This window comes from Ostrea edulis, chromosome 3 (genome assembly GCF_947568905.1).
Source record: "Ostrea edulis chromosome 3, xbOstEdul1.1, whole genome shotgun sequence".
Taxonomy (NCBI): domain Eukaryota; kingdom Metazoa; phylum Mollusca; class Bivalvia; order Ostreida; family Ostreidae; genus Ostrea; species Ostrea edulis.
In genome coordinates, this window is record NC_079166.1 from 24,756,266 (window position 1) to 24,774,333 (window position 18,068).

The 18,068-nt window shown below is 36.4% G+C and overlaps 2 protein-coding genes and 1 long non-coding RNA gene across 4 annotated transcripts in view; 2 read left to right on the forward strand and 1 right to left on the reverse strand.

Annotated features, from left to right (window-relative positions):
• Window positions 1-1,215: 1,215 nt before the first annotated feature.
• LOC125674763 (sorbitol dehydrogenase-like) lies at window positions 1,216-15,568 on the reverse strand. Its single transcript, XM_048912042.2, has 9 exons — window positions 15,435-15,568; window positions 15,197-15,255; window positions 14,189-14,222; window positions 12,240-12,404; window positions 5,510-5,669; window positions 3,901-4,085; window positions 3,239-3,417; window positions 2,719-2,840; window positions 1,216-1,562 (listed from the first exon to the last, which is right to left on the reverse strand). The coding sequence occupies exons 2-9, from the start codon at window positions 15,248-15,250 to the stop codon at window positions 1,412-1,414; spliced, it is 1,050 nt and encodes a 349-aa protein (XP_048767999.2). The 5' UTR covers window positions 15,251-15,255; window positions 15,435-15,568; the 3' UTR covers window positions 1,216-1,411.
• Window positions 8,017-10,914, forward strand: LOC125674772 (uncharacterized). The gene is made up of 3 exons (XR_007370246.2): window positions 8,017-9,007; window positions 9,241-9,372; window positions 9,497-10,914. It is a non-coding gene; the product is annotated as an uncharacterized LOC125674772 (long non-coding RNA).
• Window positions 15,569-16,735: 1,167 nt separating the features above from the next.
• Window positions 16,736-18,068, forward strand: part of LOC125675184 (SWI/SNF-related matrix-associated actin-dependent regulator of chromatin subfamily A containing DEAD/H box 1-like) — a 34,861-nt gene continuing 33,528 nt past the window's right edge. Inside the window, exon 1 of one of the 2 annotated variants that reach the window (XM_056157626.1) lies at window positions 16,736-16,841. The gene's annotated coding sequence lies outside the window, so the exon portion shown is untranslated. Of the gene's footprint in view, window positions 16,842-17,653; window positions 17,855-18,068 lie in introns of those variants that run through there. The other variant, XM_056157625.1, reaches the window with a different exon arrangement.

Below are 18,068 nucleotides of genomic sequence, written 5' to 3' on the forward strand. Positions count from 1 at the left end.
AATAGTTGTGTTAATGTTTATACACGGGCAATGCTGATTTAGAATGCGGACAACTGACGTTCATGGTAGTCAAAATTAGTGTGAAGTCTCACTCTTGTTTGTGTGACGTCTCACTCTTGTTTGTGTGACGTCTCACTCTTGTTTGTGTGACGTCTCACTCTTGTCTGTGTGACGTCTCACTCTTGTCTGTGTGAAGTCTCACTCTTGTTTGTGTGAAGTCTCACTCTTGTTTGTGTGACGTCTCACTCTTGTTTGTGTGACGTCTCACTCTTGTTTGTGTGACGTCTCACTCTTGTTTGTGTGACGTCTCACTCTTGTTTGTGTAAAGTCTCACTCTTGTTTGTGTGACGTCTCACTCTTGTTTGTGTGACGTCTCACTCTTGTTTGTGTGACGTCTCACTCTTGTCTGTGTGACGTCTCACTCTTATCCAAACTCCCCGTCGAGGCCTCATTACGTCACCCACGAATAGACCTCTCCTATGTGACGCAGCACAATATACAGATTTGTATATTGTGAGTCCGCGATTATCACGCAGGCAAATAACACTAAAGAAGTAGTTCGCAGTTAAAAGTTTGAAAATATTGATATTGAGAGCATTAATATAAAAGTATGGATTTTATTTTAAACATAAAATGATCAAAAGATCATTAAAAAGTAGGGAGACTCTGTTCAAATTATTGTGTAAAGTAATGAACTTGATGTTTACGTTCTTGTTTTGAAAGTTGTTTACGTTTGACGTTATGTTTTTTCGTCATTCTACAGTGACGTCACAGTATACGCGGCCTAAGAAATCGCTATCCCATAATGCCTAAGTGGAAGAGTTTGGTTTGTGAGCAAACGAACTCTGGTGGAAGTTTGACTCTTATCTACATGTATGTGATGTCTCACTCTTGTTTGAAGAGACAATTCATTGAGTGGCTGACTGTATTTGCACACTATCAGTGCTAACCAATCTGATTAAAATCTTACCCTATATATTATGATCCGCTCACGCATATCTAGGGATCCTTAGTACAGCGATTTACGTGAGCGGGTCATAGGATCTGATTTTAATCAGATCACAGTGCTAACATAAATACTGCACTGTTTTTAAAGGATTATCATGTGTCCAAGACCAGTATATACATTGTACTGTACTATAACACTGTGGTTGTTCTTTTCAGAGTCTAATTTATGTATTCATGAATTGGTATACGTTTCAAATGCAAAAAAGAGACAATTTTGAGTTTAATGTACTCATTGAATATAAAGGATATACAAAAACATTGCCTGATATATTTGAATAGTCTGTACATAGCAGACAGTTTGTTAAATGTCAAGGAATTTGACAACAGACTAAATGAGTTACAACCTACATGTAATAGTTCGTTTCTTGGATCATTCGTGTACGTCATTCTTGTACGTATGACGTCACTGTCCGCAGTTAATCATGACTTTCACTCCCTGTCCACTTCTGGCCATCTCAAACGCGTCCAAGGTCTGCTCCAGTCTGAACCGGTGTGTGATCAGCGGCTTAACGTCAATTTTGCCACAGGAGATCATTTCTATCATCGTGGGCCAACTATAACAATGAAAACAACGACAAAATTTTTACTTCGAGCCAACTGCAACAATGACTTAATTTTACTTGCAAACCAACTTCAACAGCGAAAAACCATATGACAATCTGCACTTAGGTAGGACCAATTGTTACAAAGATTTTCTTTTTCTTTTCTTTTTTTAGACCAAAAATGAAAAAGTCTGCATTAACGCGGGAAACAAAAACACTAAATTGATCGTTTTACATGAATCTAACTACCAAGAATTATGTCATAGTGGGTTAACTACTAACTGGAAAAAAATTCCCATGGGTCAACTACTCAAACCGCACCACAACAACGAAACAATGCAAATCGATCACGAACTTTAAAATTACAATAACCTTCGAAGCATTCACACAAATACACCAAGATGTCCAAGAACCATCACACATCAATGATATACTCGTACCTCGTAATAACGAAAATCAAAATGCCTCTAGCAGCACAACACCTGACCATCTTAACTAAAACATGGATTAAAAGTAAGTGAAAAATGTAAGGGACGTTCTTCGCATTATGCATGCTATCCCATATAGAAATGGCTCTCCGTCAGCGTCATACATACGGGTATCTTGTATATTCGGTCTTTGTCAGCATTAAACATACGGGTCTCTATCAACATTATACACACACACACACACACACACACACACACACACACACACACATATATATATATATATATATATATATATATATATATATATATATATATACAGGACACAGCTTTGTCGGTTCGTAGGCCTCTCAAGATCATTCTGAATTACGCGTATGTTCATCCTTCTAATTTTTATAGGATCAGCGGCTGTCCGAAAACTGTTTCCTTTGATGTAGATTAATTAAGTGATAATCGAACAGTCGTGATGAATCACTGTGTTAAGTTTTTTTACCATTAAATTTGACAAAGGTTAGTTAGGGGTGGATTAGAAGTAACACAGTGTTATAACAGAGTTTACGCATGAATCGCTTTTGAACAACACTTAACAATTTTGTTAGCTTTAACGCAATATTAACACTACGTTGAAGTTGGTCAACTTTGGAAAAGCCGATCCCAGGATTCAGTTGCATAAAGGTTTGTTAATGACGTCACTAGCAGAATTCGATTTGATTGGAATATATTATCTACCTCTGACTTACGTGTTGACATAGCGGAACGATCCTTTGATCTCTATTTCCTTGGCAACAGTGGCCACAACCGGAAACGAAACGGAGGTAGGTCCGTGTCCGATTATGATTACCTGACCCCCGGGTTTGGTAGCCTGAAACAAACAAAAGTATAAATATTTATGTGCTGCGTTGGAGTACATGCATGTTAATGAAACCATGATTTCCTGTGGAAAACCTTCTTCACCGTCAGTTTTAAAATACGCAAAATATTCTAAGGAAAAAAAGGATCCACTTCATATGGCCTTCTTCTAGATAATGTAAATCAATCATAGTCATAATTTCATCTTGATTTGCAGAAAAGAGCGCGAAATTTCAATTTTGTTATGATATAGCATTGAATTTCAATAAGAATACATGTAATTACACATTGAATGGGAATAGGCATTTTAACAATAACAAAAGTGCACAAACTCTTTCAAATTTTTATCATAAGTACTAAATGCCCTTAAGGAAATATCAGGTCATGCGCATCAATACATGTACAACTCACGTGAACAGCGAGGTTGACGGCGAACTGTGCCCCGCTGCACTCAATGGTCCTGTCTGGCATCGCCCCCATAAGATCCGCCAGTTTCGCAGCTACATCCTCCTCTTTGTCCTCGCGCGTCACCAGAAAAGTGTGGGTGGCGCCACATTTCTTTGCAAACTCAAGACGCGAGGTGTCTATATCTGGTTTTAGTATGAAACATTCAATTGTTGTAGTACATTGTGCTGACAGTATCGTCTATCAATAACTGTATACAGTCTATCATATATAAGTATACTGTATCAAAATGTCGACAGACGAAAAAATCGAAATATGAAAATTCATAGTGAACATGATACAAAGCATGTACATCCCCGTACGGAGAAAAATGTCTAGATGCCATATTGATAATAAAAGGATAATGGAATCTGGTTACACAAAACATATGCATGGACAAGAGGCGAAGTCGTCCTTATGGACAAAACATATTTGAGTCAATGGACTATTTCTGACATTTTCATATCTTAGTAGCTACCACATCGAGCGAGCTTCATTTCATAACCAAAAGAAGCGTTTATTGCCTCCAACGAAGTGTTTTAAACCCGACCCCGAATCGACATTCAACATCCTTGTCCAAAAGACTAAATTTGTTCCGGCTACTTGTGAAATGACACATATAGTTTTACCTGTCATACAAACAGCAGAGGCGCCCAGAGCCTTAGCGCTCAACATGGCACAAAGGCCAATTGGACCTGCACCCGTCACAAGGACCTTTTGACCCAAAGTGACACCTGCTCTTCGACATCCGTGTAAACCAACCGAAAGAGGTTCTACGCATGCTCCCTCTTCAAAGCTCACGTTATCTGGAAGTCTGCCAAAATAAACAGTTTTATATCAAGACATTATTTCATAAACATTATAACTTTAACCGTGTGTGGTATTGGTCGCGGTAGTTCAGGAATAGATCGTTTTCATCGTGGTCGTGAGGTTGTGAGTTCGAGCCCCGCTCAGTTAGAAAGGGAAAGCTCTACCACCGAGTTATCGAGACCAATGGAAAACTGTTGTAAAAATGTAAGTGCAGTGTACATGCATTGTACTGGTGTGTAAGTGCAGTGTACATGACCTGTACCTGTACTGGTACAGTGTACGTGTATTGTACTGGTGTACGTGTATTGTACTGGTGTATATGTATTGTACTGGTGTATATGTATTGTACTGGTGTATATGTATTGTACTGTTGTACGTATATTGTACTGGTGTACGTGTATTGTACTGGAGTATGTGTATAGTACTGGTGTAACTGTATTGTACATACATTGTACTGGTGTGTAAGTGCAGTGTACATGACCTGTACTGGTGCAGTGTACGTGTATTGTACTGGTGTATGTGTATTGTACTGGTGTACGTGTATTGTATTGGTGTACGTGTATTGTACTGGTGTACGTGTATTGTATTGGTGTACGTGTATTGTACTGGAGTACGTGTATAGTACTGGTGTAAGTGTATTGTACATACATTGTACTGGTGTGTAAGTGCAGTGTACATGACCTGTACTGGTGCAGTGTATGTGTATTGTACTTGTGTACGTGTTGTACTGGTGTACGTGTATTGTACTGGTGTACATGTATTGTACTGGTGTACGTGTATTGTATTGGTGTACATGTATTGTACTGGTGTACGTGTATTGTACTGGTGTACGTGTATTGTACGTGTATTGTACTTGTGTACGTGTATTGTACTGGTGTACGTGTATTGTACTTGTGTACGTGTAATGTACTGGTGTACGTGTATTGTACTGGTGTACGTGTATTGTACTGGTGTACGTGTATTGTACTGGTGTACGTGTATTGTACTGGTGTACGTGTATTGTACTTGTGTATGTGTATTGTAGTGGTGTACATGTATTGTACTGGTGTACGTGTATTGTACTGGTGTACGTGTATTGTACTTGTGTACGTGTATTGTACTTGTGTACGTGTATTGTACTGGTGTATGTGTATTGTACTGGTATGCGTGTATTGTACTGGTGTACGTGTATTGTACTGGTATACGTGTATTGTACTGGTATATGTGTATTGTATGTGTATTGTACTGGTGTACGTGTATTGTACTGGTGTACGTGTATTGTACTGGTGTACGTGTATTGTACTGGTGTACGTCTATTGTATGTGTATTGTACTGGTGTACGTGTATTGTACTGGTGTACGTGTATTGTACTGGTGCCTTTACTTGCATTCCAATCAATAAATTAGTGTATACTGAGGGATTGTACTTGTTACACATGCGTATACTTACTTAAAAGTGAAATCTGCGGCATGCACGAAATATCTGGCTAGGGCCCCATCGTCAGGAGGCGTGGCCAAAAAGTAGACTTTGGGACACATGTTGTAACGGCCCGTCTTGCAGAACTCGCACACGCGGCATGTGATATGTGGATCTACCGCCACACGGTCCCCTGAAAGTGAGACGGCAATGTTTATCAACAACCTTAAACAACAAGAACCTCAGGAGCCACATCGCTCACACGAATCACCTTGACCCTGCTGTTGTTCAGCTATTGTGATTTTTAAAAGATTTTTGGTCATCTTTATTCCAGTGAAAAATTCTTACCCCATATTGTGACCTCAACTTAGACCAATAGAAACAAAACATAACCATGATGCAATGTCACAAGATAACAAACACCATGACATGGAATAGTACAATATATTAACGCCCAACCTTAAACAGTTCAGAAGATATTGCCTAGGTTAACCTTTCTTAAAAGTAAGATAAAATCCTAGATCAGGTGTCAAGGTCACAACGTCTAAATCTGTGGTAACAAAAAGAGAGGTCTTGTCAAAGGGAATGCATGAAAAGCGAAGATATCGAACAGTGATCACTCCTACAAGGAATACAAAATGAAAAGTTCGGTAGACACGGACCTCTGGACATACCAGAGGTGGGACCAGGTGCTTAAGAGGAGTACCCTTAGCAAAAAGAAATGGAAAAATTCCATTTAATTTGAATTCATCTTAAATTCATTTTCCATTTACCATTTATATTCAATTTGTTTTCATTCTTTCTTAAAATGAAATGCAAGTTTCCATTTATATGAACACCATTTATTTCCATTTATTGAAATAAATGGTCTTAGAATTACAAAACGGAACAATTTCTTATTAATTTATCAAAATAAATTGAAAATAAAAGGTTTAGTTTTTAGAAGTGTTGCATTTATTCACCATTTCTATTCTGGACCATTCATTCTAAAATAAAATGGTTGTTCTCTTTCATGTAAATTATAACTTAATGAAAATCAAGATATACTCGATCTAGAAGTCATTAATGTCAATCCCTTCAAACCATATACAAGTATTTCATTTTCAGTTTTTTGCTGGATTGGTAATGGGTAATAGTTAATGTTGATGTCTTCTTTCATAGATTTGCTTTTATTTGTCATGATTTTAAGGTCCAACCAGTAACATGAGAAAAACACTAGGCTAATAATTAAATCACATATCTTGTCAAAATGAAGTAACTCAATGGAAATGAAATATTGTCAAGTTCATTCTCTTTAATTGAAGTTTGTAAACTGTAGCAACTCTGGTAATTCTTGACTGGAATTAAAAATATATAAATCAACCAACTTTGAATTATAGCTAGCTCCCAAGTCAAAGTAAACTGCTTATTTTGGCAGTAAATTATTAGCAGTTTTTAGACAGTCTGAAGGTTTTTAGACAGTTTTTAAGCAGTTTCTAACAGTCTTATCATTCCTTAAAACTGCTAATCAACTCTTAAGGAACTGTTAAGAATTTGGGATAACAGTTAAATATTAAACAAAGTTAAGCAGTCTAACAAGTAGTTTCTAAAAACTGTTAAGAAATAGGGTAATCTAGCTAGCTTATAATCAATTGCTACATTCTTATTTTGATTTCTTTATAGGATTTATGAGATGGATCACTGTTTGTTTTCTTCATTTTTTAATCTTTAAGCATATATATATATATATATATATATATATATATATATATAGATATAATCCAAGGAAATTTATATTTAACCTTAATTAGAAGAACCTGTAATTTTTTTTAATCTGCTCCTCTTTTTAGCCCTTTTACATTGTACGTATTAATCGAAACAACACATAATCATTAATTTGCATTTACTTTCTAATATTAAAAAAAATACAAGTACATGTATAGTGATTCGACATGTATTGATCAACTATTATTCTTTAAACATGACACCAAATTGGATTTAAATGGCTCAAATAGAAGAGTCGTCAGCACGATGCATATTTGAAAACCACGAAGTTCAGGTTGACCGCAGTATCTTATAATACTTCTCATTACCAGCACATTAGAGTTATCGCGCTTTGATGACTCTTGTGCGTCATTGGTAAGAAAATGCACAAGTCTCGCGAGCAAGTGCGAGATTACTGGGACATAAACGAAACGTTCATAGCACACACACCCCCTTTTTTTTAAAGTTAAAGTACATGGTGTACTTTTAAATAAAATAGCCATTGGTCAAACTGCATTTTAAAAATATTCTAACACTAGTTTATCAAGGATGTTACATGTTTTTTTTTAAAACTCTACGACACCTATTATAAAAATTCCAAGCAACGATGTTCTCTGTCCTAAGACAATCAATATTTTCTAATTTTCAAAATAGCTTAGATGCAGTTTAGAAACGCATTTGTTGTGTTAATTAGTGTTACAAACGTCTAAAAAAAAAATGCAGTTTGGCAAATATATAACTTATTCTAAAATATTTGAAAATGAGAGAGAGAGGGGGTGGGGGGAGGGGGGGGGGGGTACATTAACGAGTACAAAGTCCATGCCATATGAACCTGTCCAAATTGTATGATTAAATACATGTAGAATGTCTTCATAATAGGACAGAATGATTTTAATAACATATGAATCCCATTAATTACAAGAAAAGTTATTGTGTCGGATGTGCATATTGGTTTTTTCCTTCACAGTTCTTCTTGCGATTGATGCTTTATATCGGTCAGATTTGGCAGATTTAGTACCTGTACTCCTTCAAATAGTTTGATAAGTTCGTCTGTATTCTTGTAAGAATAATCAATTCCTAAATTTGCCTTTAGAATTTTAATCAGTGTCGTGGTTTGCAGTCGGTTATAATATGTATTCGATACCATAATTTATATTACGTATGCCTAAGTAATGTTTACGTATGTTGTCCCGGTAGCACGACTTTACGCGCCTTTAATTTGAAGAGTTCCACTAATGGAAATGATAAGTATTCTCACCGGAAATGTAGTTCGTGTGTAGCACCAATCAGCGGCGAACCAGTTTAGTAACCAGTATGCTGAACGCTTCGCACTAGGCATAATTCGCCCCCATTTTTTAAAATTATATATCACTTATATTTAAATTATGGGAAAATTCACGGTGAATTTTTATGGAAAATAATTTTAACATAAAAAATAATGATCATTTTTTAAAACCCATCCAATATCAAATCAATTGGTATGCATTGATTGATGGGAGTCAAAACATCTAGACACGAATCATGTGGGAATGGCTGGACATACCGGATGTTGTTACAAAGTTGCGCCTTTTTTGTATTTTTCAACATGGATTTTCATGTTATACATTTCGATTATGATAACCAAATCACAGCAGTCAATAGTTCTAAGGTAAAGTGTGTAGAAAACACATTGAAACCAGGAGGAAGATGCACCGTACCATTTGAAACAGAAAATTTAACGGAAGACGGAAGAACAGCTAGAGTACAGAGATATCTTATATGAAGGCACCGTCATTTGCCAGAATCTTGGTACGTATAATGACTAAATGTAGAGGTTTGTCACATGAATTTTTGTCAGGTTCGTAGTTAAATAAGAGCAATTGTGGCGGTCCAATTTCTTGAAAATCGTGTTACATGCGGCTACCAAATTTTGAAAGTTTGAACCAAGTAATAATCTATGGTACGTACGTGTACGCTGCCCCGCTTTTGTACGAAAATATAGTATAATGTACTCTTGTTAATGTCACTTTACATTTTCGTAGTTAAGAAGAAAGCTGTGGAATTAGCAAAAAAGGGGTAGAAAGATCTTGACACCGGATTGCCATTGTTGAGCATAATCAACACTAGCTCCAGTGGGCCACCATTTGATCCTGTGAAGTTAGCTGCTATCAAAGGTACGTGTGTGTGCCTATATAATTTTGCTATATTTTGAGTCTCCTGGTTAAGTAATTTACTCTATCCATCAATTAAGATTGAATGACAAGTTTTAATTTATATTAATTTTTTTTTTCACTACAGAATATCTGCGCTACCACTGTGATCAAAATGGCTGGACAGATTTGACAACATCCGAATTCAATGCAACAATAACAAACAAAATAACAAATTCAAGGAGGATGGCAACCAAACACCCGGCCAAGCTTGAATGTCACTATGTGACAGGAGTTGCTGAGAAATAGTGTACACATCACTTTATTCATGTCGGTGCTTGGATAACTCGATCTGACACCATCAATGTTTTATGGAATTTAATGCTCTTTGCAGGAATGGATTTTACATCATAGTGACAGTGTTCTTAAATTGTTTCCAACATAGTGATGCTGATGTGAATGGATTAAAATTCATACCTACCGTAATACTACCGTTTGTGTATTGAATATTTAATGCATGTGTATATCATATTATACAACTTGAAGGATAGGAATTAACAAACTATTAGGATACAATATGTAATTATTTAGTTTATAGGCAAAATGTTGTCTTGCATAACAATGTTTTATGGCATTTGCTGCACAAGCATGCATGTTTAAAAAGTCGTGTTCAGATGTGAAATTGCTTTTAATAATTTTTACTTTTAATAATATTACCATGATTATAATAGAAAAGGTTGTTTTTGAAATGCAATAAGATTAGTTAGTATTATTATTATATTATCAATAAATAATCCTGGAAACTGTACAAACTAAAAAACTAAAATTCATTTTCATATGCATGTGTGGGTGGAGTCAACTCCTTATAAGTAGAAAGGAAAACAGCTTGTAGCAGTTTCTTAACAGTTTTTAAGCAGTTCATGTATTGTCATGTGTACATGTGGGTGGAGTCATTACCATATAAGTGGAAAAGGAAACTGCTTATAGCAGTTGCTTAGCAGTTTTTAAGCAGTTCATATCCATGTCAATCTATTCTATATATACTGCTAAGAAACTGTCGAGGTACTGCCAAGATACTGCTAATGAACTGCCTAGCAACTGCTTATAAGTTGGACTATTTGGAATATTTGCGGAATTTTGACGAAATTGGGAACTGGTTTTATGTTTCATTTTCTCATATTACATTCTATTTAAAATTCTTTGGTTTCAGTGCTATAAGTCGGTCCAAGTAATAGTAAATATTAAAATTATTGATATATTTGCTCTATCAGATGAATTATGTAATATTTTCCTCATGTTCCCATGTTGTCAAATTATAAGCATTTATGTAAAACATTTATTTTGCATCATATAAATGGTCCAAGAATAGAACTTACTGGGAACCATTTCTTTTCTATTTTTCTGTGATGCAATATAAATGGAAGATTTCTGTTAACAATTTTTCTTCCATTTTTCTGTGATGCAATATGAATGGTGAACTCATTTGCATAATTCGCAAAAACAAATTGAAATGAAATTGAAAATAAATGGAATATAAATGATAATAAAGTGAATTAGAATGAAAAATGGTTTTCAGCTTTATATTCCTTTACATTAGCTTGCATATCATTAAAATGGCATAAATGGAAAGTAAATTGAAATAAATGGTCAGAATGAAAATGGTGAGTAAATTGGAAAAAAATTGATTTCTTTTTGCTAAGGGTAAGCATCCCTTGTCGACCGGTCTACCCGCCGTAAGCGCTAACTCTTGATCAAGTAAACTAAAAATTCGTAGTCAAAATTGGTGTGCCGAGAACGGTATACATGAAATATCAAAGATATATCGCCCAGCATTCACACTTTATGAGCAAAATTAAAGTTTCGGTTAAATTTTTCAAATTTGAGTCAAACTTTAAGGCCAAGGTCACCTCGTCAGACATCATTGCATCAAATGAAATTTCTTGCCATAAGGAATATGAAAGCCCTACTTTAAATAGTTTAGGAGATATTGCCTTAGTTAGGGTTTGAATAAATGAATCAACAAAACTTAAAACATTTTAATTCTGATATGATTCAGTGCCGTCCTGCTAATCTTGAAAAGATTTTTTTTTTTTAATTTCTGGTATATACCCATATCTAACTTTAATACTCTATAATTATCTTCTGGGCCCCCTGAATTTAACAAACTTAGATTTACACTATCAGAAGACGCTTGCATTAATCACAGGCACCTGAAGTATGGATATTAACCCCCCCCCCCTTTTTCATAATTTTTTTTTTGGTGGCAATAATTTCTCTGAAATGTATGAATTCCCAGTCTATCTCATCCCTCTTTCGATTCATGTAATCGTTTCACGCTTTTTGTAAGCTTTAAAGATTGGCCTTCTACCGGTATAATAAAATACACAAGGTAAGAAACAAAAATTTGTAAACAAACAGGGGGTCCCCGTTTCCGGGCACATTTTCCAAGTAATTACAGCGTTACCTAAGGAATTTTGACGAGCGACAGGTCGGGGAGATGTCATACTATAAGTCTCTTCAACTCAAAACCCATCTCATCTCTTTTATTTGACACAATCTTGCGTGCATTGATCGGACAGGGCTTCATCTCTTCCACTGGCAGCCAAAAAGGAGGTCACAGAGTACGAATTTATAACGTGTCGTGTGATTGGTCCGCGAATAATCCTGAGACCCTTCGGATGATCCCGAGACTAAGCAATGTCTTTGCGAACCAATCACACGGCGCGTACAACAAATTCGTACTCTGTGACCTCCTTTTTGGCTGCGTTACTATATATATTTTAAGATGCGTCACTATACATTAAGGTGCTTGACTGTACCTATTTTGAGGTGCTTGACTATACCTATTTTGAGGTGCGTGACTATACCTATTTTGAGGTGCGTGACTATACCTATTTTGAGGTGCGTGACGCCCTCTCCCACTTTACTGATGACTCCACTGATTTCATGACCTAGCAGTAACGGTTTAGTGACCACAAAGTGACCAATGGCACCCTCTTTCCAGTACTTGACATCAGAACCACAGATACCCACTCTCTGGACAGCAATCTGCACCTCTGTAATAGATAGAAAGACAAACAGATAGAGAGACAAACAGATAGAAAGATAAAGTGTGTAAAATCAATCTGAAACATACATAAAAATAGTACAAATTCAATCATTTACGAATCTTTAATTTATGCATTGTCTATCTATAGTTGCATGCATGTGTGTACATGAGAGAGAGAGAGAGAGAGAGAGTTCATTGCATTCTTTGCGCTTTATGAAATATTTCAAATGTTGTTTGTATCTGTTTGTATCTAATATTCTTGAATGATCCTCTTATGTTTACGATAAATAACTATATCCCATTTCCATTCTTAATGCCCGTGTAGCGTGTGACAGCGTGGCAACAATTCCATCGTCATCTAGCGCGCTATTCACGCGCTGCTAGATTTGATTCCACAGGTCGTGAGTTCAACACCGGGTTGGGGCAGAAGGAGGTATCCATATATGGTAAATTTATCTATGATTTTATGCAGTTATGCCTTTATGGTTGATATAGGTGAAGGCACATGACTTAAGTCGTGTGAAACTAATATATATATACGGTATCAGTGGAGTTAGCGGGAACGCCACATCCAGTCACATGACAGGCAAGGGGAACGTCACATCCAGTCACGTGACAGGCAAGGGGAAAGCCACATCCAGTCACGTGACAGGCAAGAGGACCGGCACATCTAGTCACATGAACTGTGATTCACAATACATGTAATGTGCATTCTCTACACCAGCCAAAGGGGTGGGAGTGGGGGGTCCGGGGTTAGAAGCTCTCCCCATTTCGCCTGGAAAACAAATCATGCATGGTAAAATGGTAACCCCCCCTCCTCAAAATTTCTTGGATCCGCCCCTGTCGGGTCGCATAATGTTTATGAACATGTAATCGATTTGTTCCAGATACAATGTAGCAATCTAGGGTGGTCAATTTCATTCAATCAAAAGTGACGCTTAAATATCGATATATCCCTGCGAGCTCGAAATAAAAGACACCACAGAGTCGCCCGCCGCTTCTTCTTCATACTTAGATATTTTATTGAAAGTAGATATTAAAGGCAAACTACATGTAACAGCTCAACTTTATGACTAACGGGATGATATCAGCTACTCCATCGTCAACTTCCCACATTTATGTAGCAATATTCCATTATCCCCTGTATACCGAGTATGGTGTTTATATCTCTCAACTGATTCGATACACAAGAGTTTGTTCTGCGTACGTTCGGTTTTTAAATGGAGGCAAGCTACTGACAAATGAGTTGATGGTTGTTATGGCAATCTGGTTTGCCAATAAAATCTATCATTGGGTGAAATGCTGTCTGACTGTTTTATACTGATTGTTATACTGTTCGTCGCACACTGATTTTGACAACGGATTACTCCATTTGCCTGGTCGGGATGTGGGGCTCGCCGCGGGTGTGACCGGTCGACAGGGGATGCTTACTCTTCCTGGGCACCTGATCCCACCTCTGGTGTGTCCGGGGTCCGTGTTTGCCCAACTATCTGTTTTGTATTGCTTGTGGGATTTATGAAATTTGTCGCTGTTTGTTATCTTCACCTTTCATCTATACCTTCTGGTTCCGGATATAAGACAATTAAAAGTGACGCTTCAATTATTCAATATCTACCTTATGATACCGGGTATAAGACAATAAAAAGTGACACTTCAATGATTTAATATCTACAAGCTTATGATACCGGGTATAAGACAATTAAAAGTGACGCTTCAATGATTTAATATCTACCTTATGATACCGGGTATAAGACAATTAAAAGTGACGCTTCAATGATTTAATATTTATACCTCCTGGTCCCGGGTCTTTGATTGGACAATCCACCTATAGAAGTAGAGAGAGACAAAAAGACTTACACATGAGAATTACGGATGCATTGAACAGAATGAAAGATTTCTACGAGGTACGTGTAGCCATAGATCGCCTTTCTCAAAAGTTAATGTGTTATCGTGTATCAAGTACGACTTCATATCATTTTATGTGGTTCTTGATCGCGACGCATGGAGAGTGCCGTAAACGCCGCTACCCCCCCCCCCCCCCCCCCACCACCACCACCATCACCACCACCATCTTATTCAAAATACAAAACATTATTCCTGTTGAATAGGTTTTTAGTTTTCTTTATGCTTAGAAGATTCTTTTCAATTAAATAGAATTTAAGTATACATTATATGTTTAGATTCTCAAGATTTCTTTAGCTGAATAAAATTTAAGTATGTGTTAAGAAGATTTCTCTCAGTTGAATAAAGTTTTATTTACTCTATGTTTAGAAGATTTCTCCATTGAGTGATAGTGATTGATTTAATTTTTTTTCCTTTGTTTAAGAAAATGAAACATATCTGCTTAAAATGTCAAACTAATGGGTCGGAACGGGGAAACTTTTTTTACTCAATGCCGTATTCTTTTATCATTATCAGGTCAACTCTATTATCAATATCACCCCCGGACTGTAAATCCCCTGTTGATCAAAAACCTGCATGCTTTGTTTTTCTTTCTTTCTTTCTTGTAAAAATTCAGATCAGTGTGATCAGGTTTTGAAGTGTTGCAGAATTAAAGTAAGAAAAAATTAATTATAGTAGGCTAAGGATATTCATCATAAAATAAATGTTCCCCGCAGTTAAATTTAGGACAGTTCATAAGATCGAAAACTAGGACGGAGTGGTCAGTTTGTACAAAAACGTGGCTTCCACACATACAGAAATCACACATTTTTATCTATGTTATAGAAATCTATAGTGGTGTGCAGAATACACTAAGTATCAATGATCTGTTAATTTGTATATATAAATATTACCCACCAATCGCAAATCTCCTTTCTTATACAACACGGCTGACAGGTTGCTAATGCTCATACTGCCTGTAATATCGTAGAAGGGAAATAGTTCAATATATATACGTGTCAGTGTGCATTATAGAGATTTTTTCTCTCCCTTTTAATCATAAAGTTTGACCACAAAAATTACTGCGAAATTCAGTTGGTCTTGTCGAATGTTTGATTTCCGATACTGAAAAATAATTTACAGCCAGAATTCTTACCTTATGTGCGAATCTGTACTAGATAAACAGAACAGCCCGACCTACATAATGCAAGATAAAGTTTCAGGAACCGCCAGGCAGATCGCGTACAAAACAGACAGGCGGATCCCGAAGGTCTTTCCAGGAAAAAAGCACAAACTCTCTCTCTCTCTCTCTCTCTCTGACGGAACCTCAGTCTTTCTCAATAAGTAAGAGGACGTCATCACTGTGTCTAGAAGAGAATATAATACACACTTTATTGACCAGTAGTACCAAAAAGTACTAATATGTTGGGTATAGCTATATGGACACTAATAGTTTTTATATGATACTCTCTATCGAATTTCGAGAAAGAATATCAGTGAGGACATATGTGTCCCCATACCACTTAATTGCTCCCACTAATCTGATATTTAAGTTTTTCACATTTTGTGGGTCACATTTATGGAGACGTCGCTGTAAGAACAGAATGTTGTCTTCCGAGTCGTAGTGCACTTCTACCCTCACATTTTCCGTCAAAATAAAAGATAAAAAGATACACACAGTCGCTGATTCAAATTACGTATACCAAATTCAAACCTACTAAAACATTCAGGATACAAAATTCCCAGAAGATGTTTCACTTCAAAACAAAATGAAAGTGAATCTTAGAAAGACGACACATGATCCAAACTCGAAAAAATCGGCGAGATTTCAGAAAATGTTTACGATTTGCCTCCTTTTTTGTTAATGCATGTAACTTATATAAATGTTGTTGATTATCAAATCATTTTAAAACTTAATTATTACGTTCGATTCCATTTGATGATAGGAGTGAAATAAACTTAAATCAGCATCAATTTATCAAACCAATTAATAGGGAATAACGATATATAGGTGGCATAGGGGAGATCAGGAATTTGTGAAAGTGTGGGGGGGGGGGGGGGGGGGGGAGGAGGAGGGTGGTCCTAGCACTTTATCTTTTAGATACTTTTCACAATCTCCACCCCTACCCCATTTACACCTTTAACTGCTTGTGTATATAACATCAATCATAGGAGAGATCTTGAGATAGTCTTATGCATAAAAATGTTTAGTTTATTTATTACGTATACATCTTTTCAAAGTTCTAGTCATTCTAATCGCCATACTTAGATCTGATTTCGTATTGAAATAAAAAAAAACAAACTGATTTTATGTTACTCCCAAGAGCGCGGTGGTCTAAGGTAAATTTATGATGCAAAATTCTGCATTCTGGGCATTTCCTGGGCATTTCATTTTCACTTTCAAATGTCTACTTCTTAAACAAAACGTTTATGCTACATATATGCTTTTTAAGAATTCTTAAGTGAAAATATCGTAAATATTATAGATTAATGTGTCGTCATATTTATCCAAGAATCAAAAGATATACTGGTGTTCATAAATCTGAATGATGCAATGTGACATGTAAGTATTCACCTTTCATATCATTTTGACTCAAAGGATCGTTAAAATTGAAAAACTCTTAAACTGTTTGGTCCGCAAAAAATATGGGGGGGGGGGGGGGGGGGGGGGGGGTGTTCGACCCCTTGGAACCACCAGCCCCCGTCTGGATCCACCCTTGGGTGGGACCGTCACATATTTTAAACGGTGATTAGAATGACTAGAACTTTCCCGCCGTAGAAGTTGCTTATCTCTGAACATACATATATATGTCTCTGAAGATAGCCTTCGCTTTACAAGTTTTACCAGCCTCTCTCTCTCTCTCTCTCTCTCTCTCTCTCTCTCTCTCTCTCTCTCTCTCATATTTCTTTCTCGCTCCCATTTCTATCCTCTATCAGTTACTCTATTTCACTATTTCCTTCCCTCTCTCCCATTAAAAAAGTGCATTCCTACCAAACTTGTACAAAAATTAGAATATTATAAACTGTAATACGACCTCTCTCTCTCTCGACACACACACACACACACACACACACACTCTCTCTCTCTCTCTCTCTCTCTCTCTCTCTCTCTTGTGTAATGCTTGGAACTAGTATATGTGATGTATTCTCTTTAGAGAAGTGGACAGGCATACCTTAACCAACTTCTCTAAAATTAACTAGCATGTGATGTAGTGAGGACTTTCAATTTCTACATGTAGGCTAGGTCTAATCTTGCACATCGATTTATGTCAATCCCACGATGTTAAACAGATATCTTCACAACTTGTACGAATGTATTCAACATAGAAATTTTAAAATTTCCAAAGTTGTATGATTATATCAAGGGGGCAGTTTAAGCTTAATACCATGGGTATTTTATTCGATACAAAACTACATCTGGGTATATTGATCGAAATAATAAAGTACGCATTAACATTTTCACTGTGTAGTTCTTTTCGTTATGGAGGTAAAATTGTACTTCCCGCAAGTTTTTTTTTTTTATTGTGTTGGATAAGTAAAAAGAAGATTGAATGAATTGATGATAGACAATAGACGGTAAGGTAATCCTTTCTTTTCAGATTACCGAGTGCACACTTTCTGATGTTTATTTAGTAGTACATTTGTAGAACAAAGCACTGCCCTCGCAGACGTAAATGATTTGAAGATGATTGTACTGTAGTTATTAAAAATCATAATTACATAAACTTGATAAAAATATGTACAGGTACTCCTCAAGATCTACTTTGACATGACTTGAAATAAATCGTTG

What these genes read in the sequence shown, in the direction of transcription:
- LOC125674763 (XM_048912042.2), bottom strand. Translation starts at nt 15,250, where the DNA reads ATGAGCATTAGCAACCTGTCAGCCGTGTTGTATAAGAAAGGAGATTTG. An exon ending in CAAAGACCCGGGACCAGGAG is followed by an intron (nt 12,405 to 14,188) that starts GTATAAATATTA and finishes TATCTATTACAG; the next exon opens with AGGTGCAGATTGCTGTCCAG. An exon ending in TCGTTCCGCTATGTCAACAC is followed by an intron (nt 1,563 to 2,718) that starts GTAAGTCAGAGG and finishes TCATTGTTATAG; the next exon opens with TTGGCCCACGATGATAGAAA.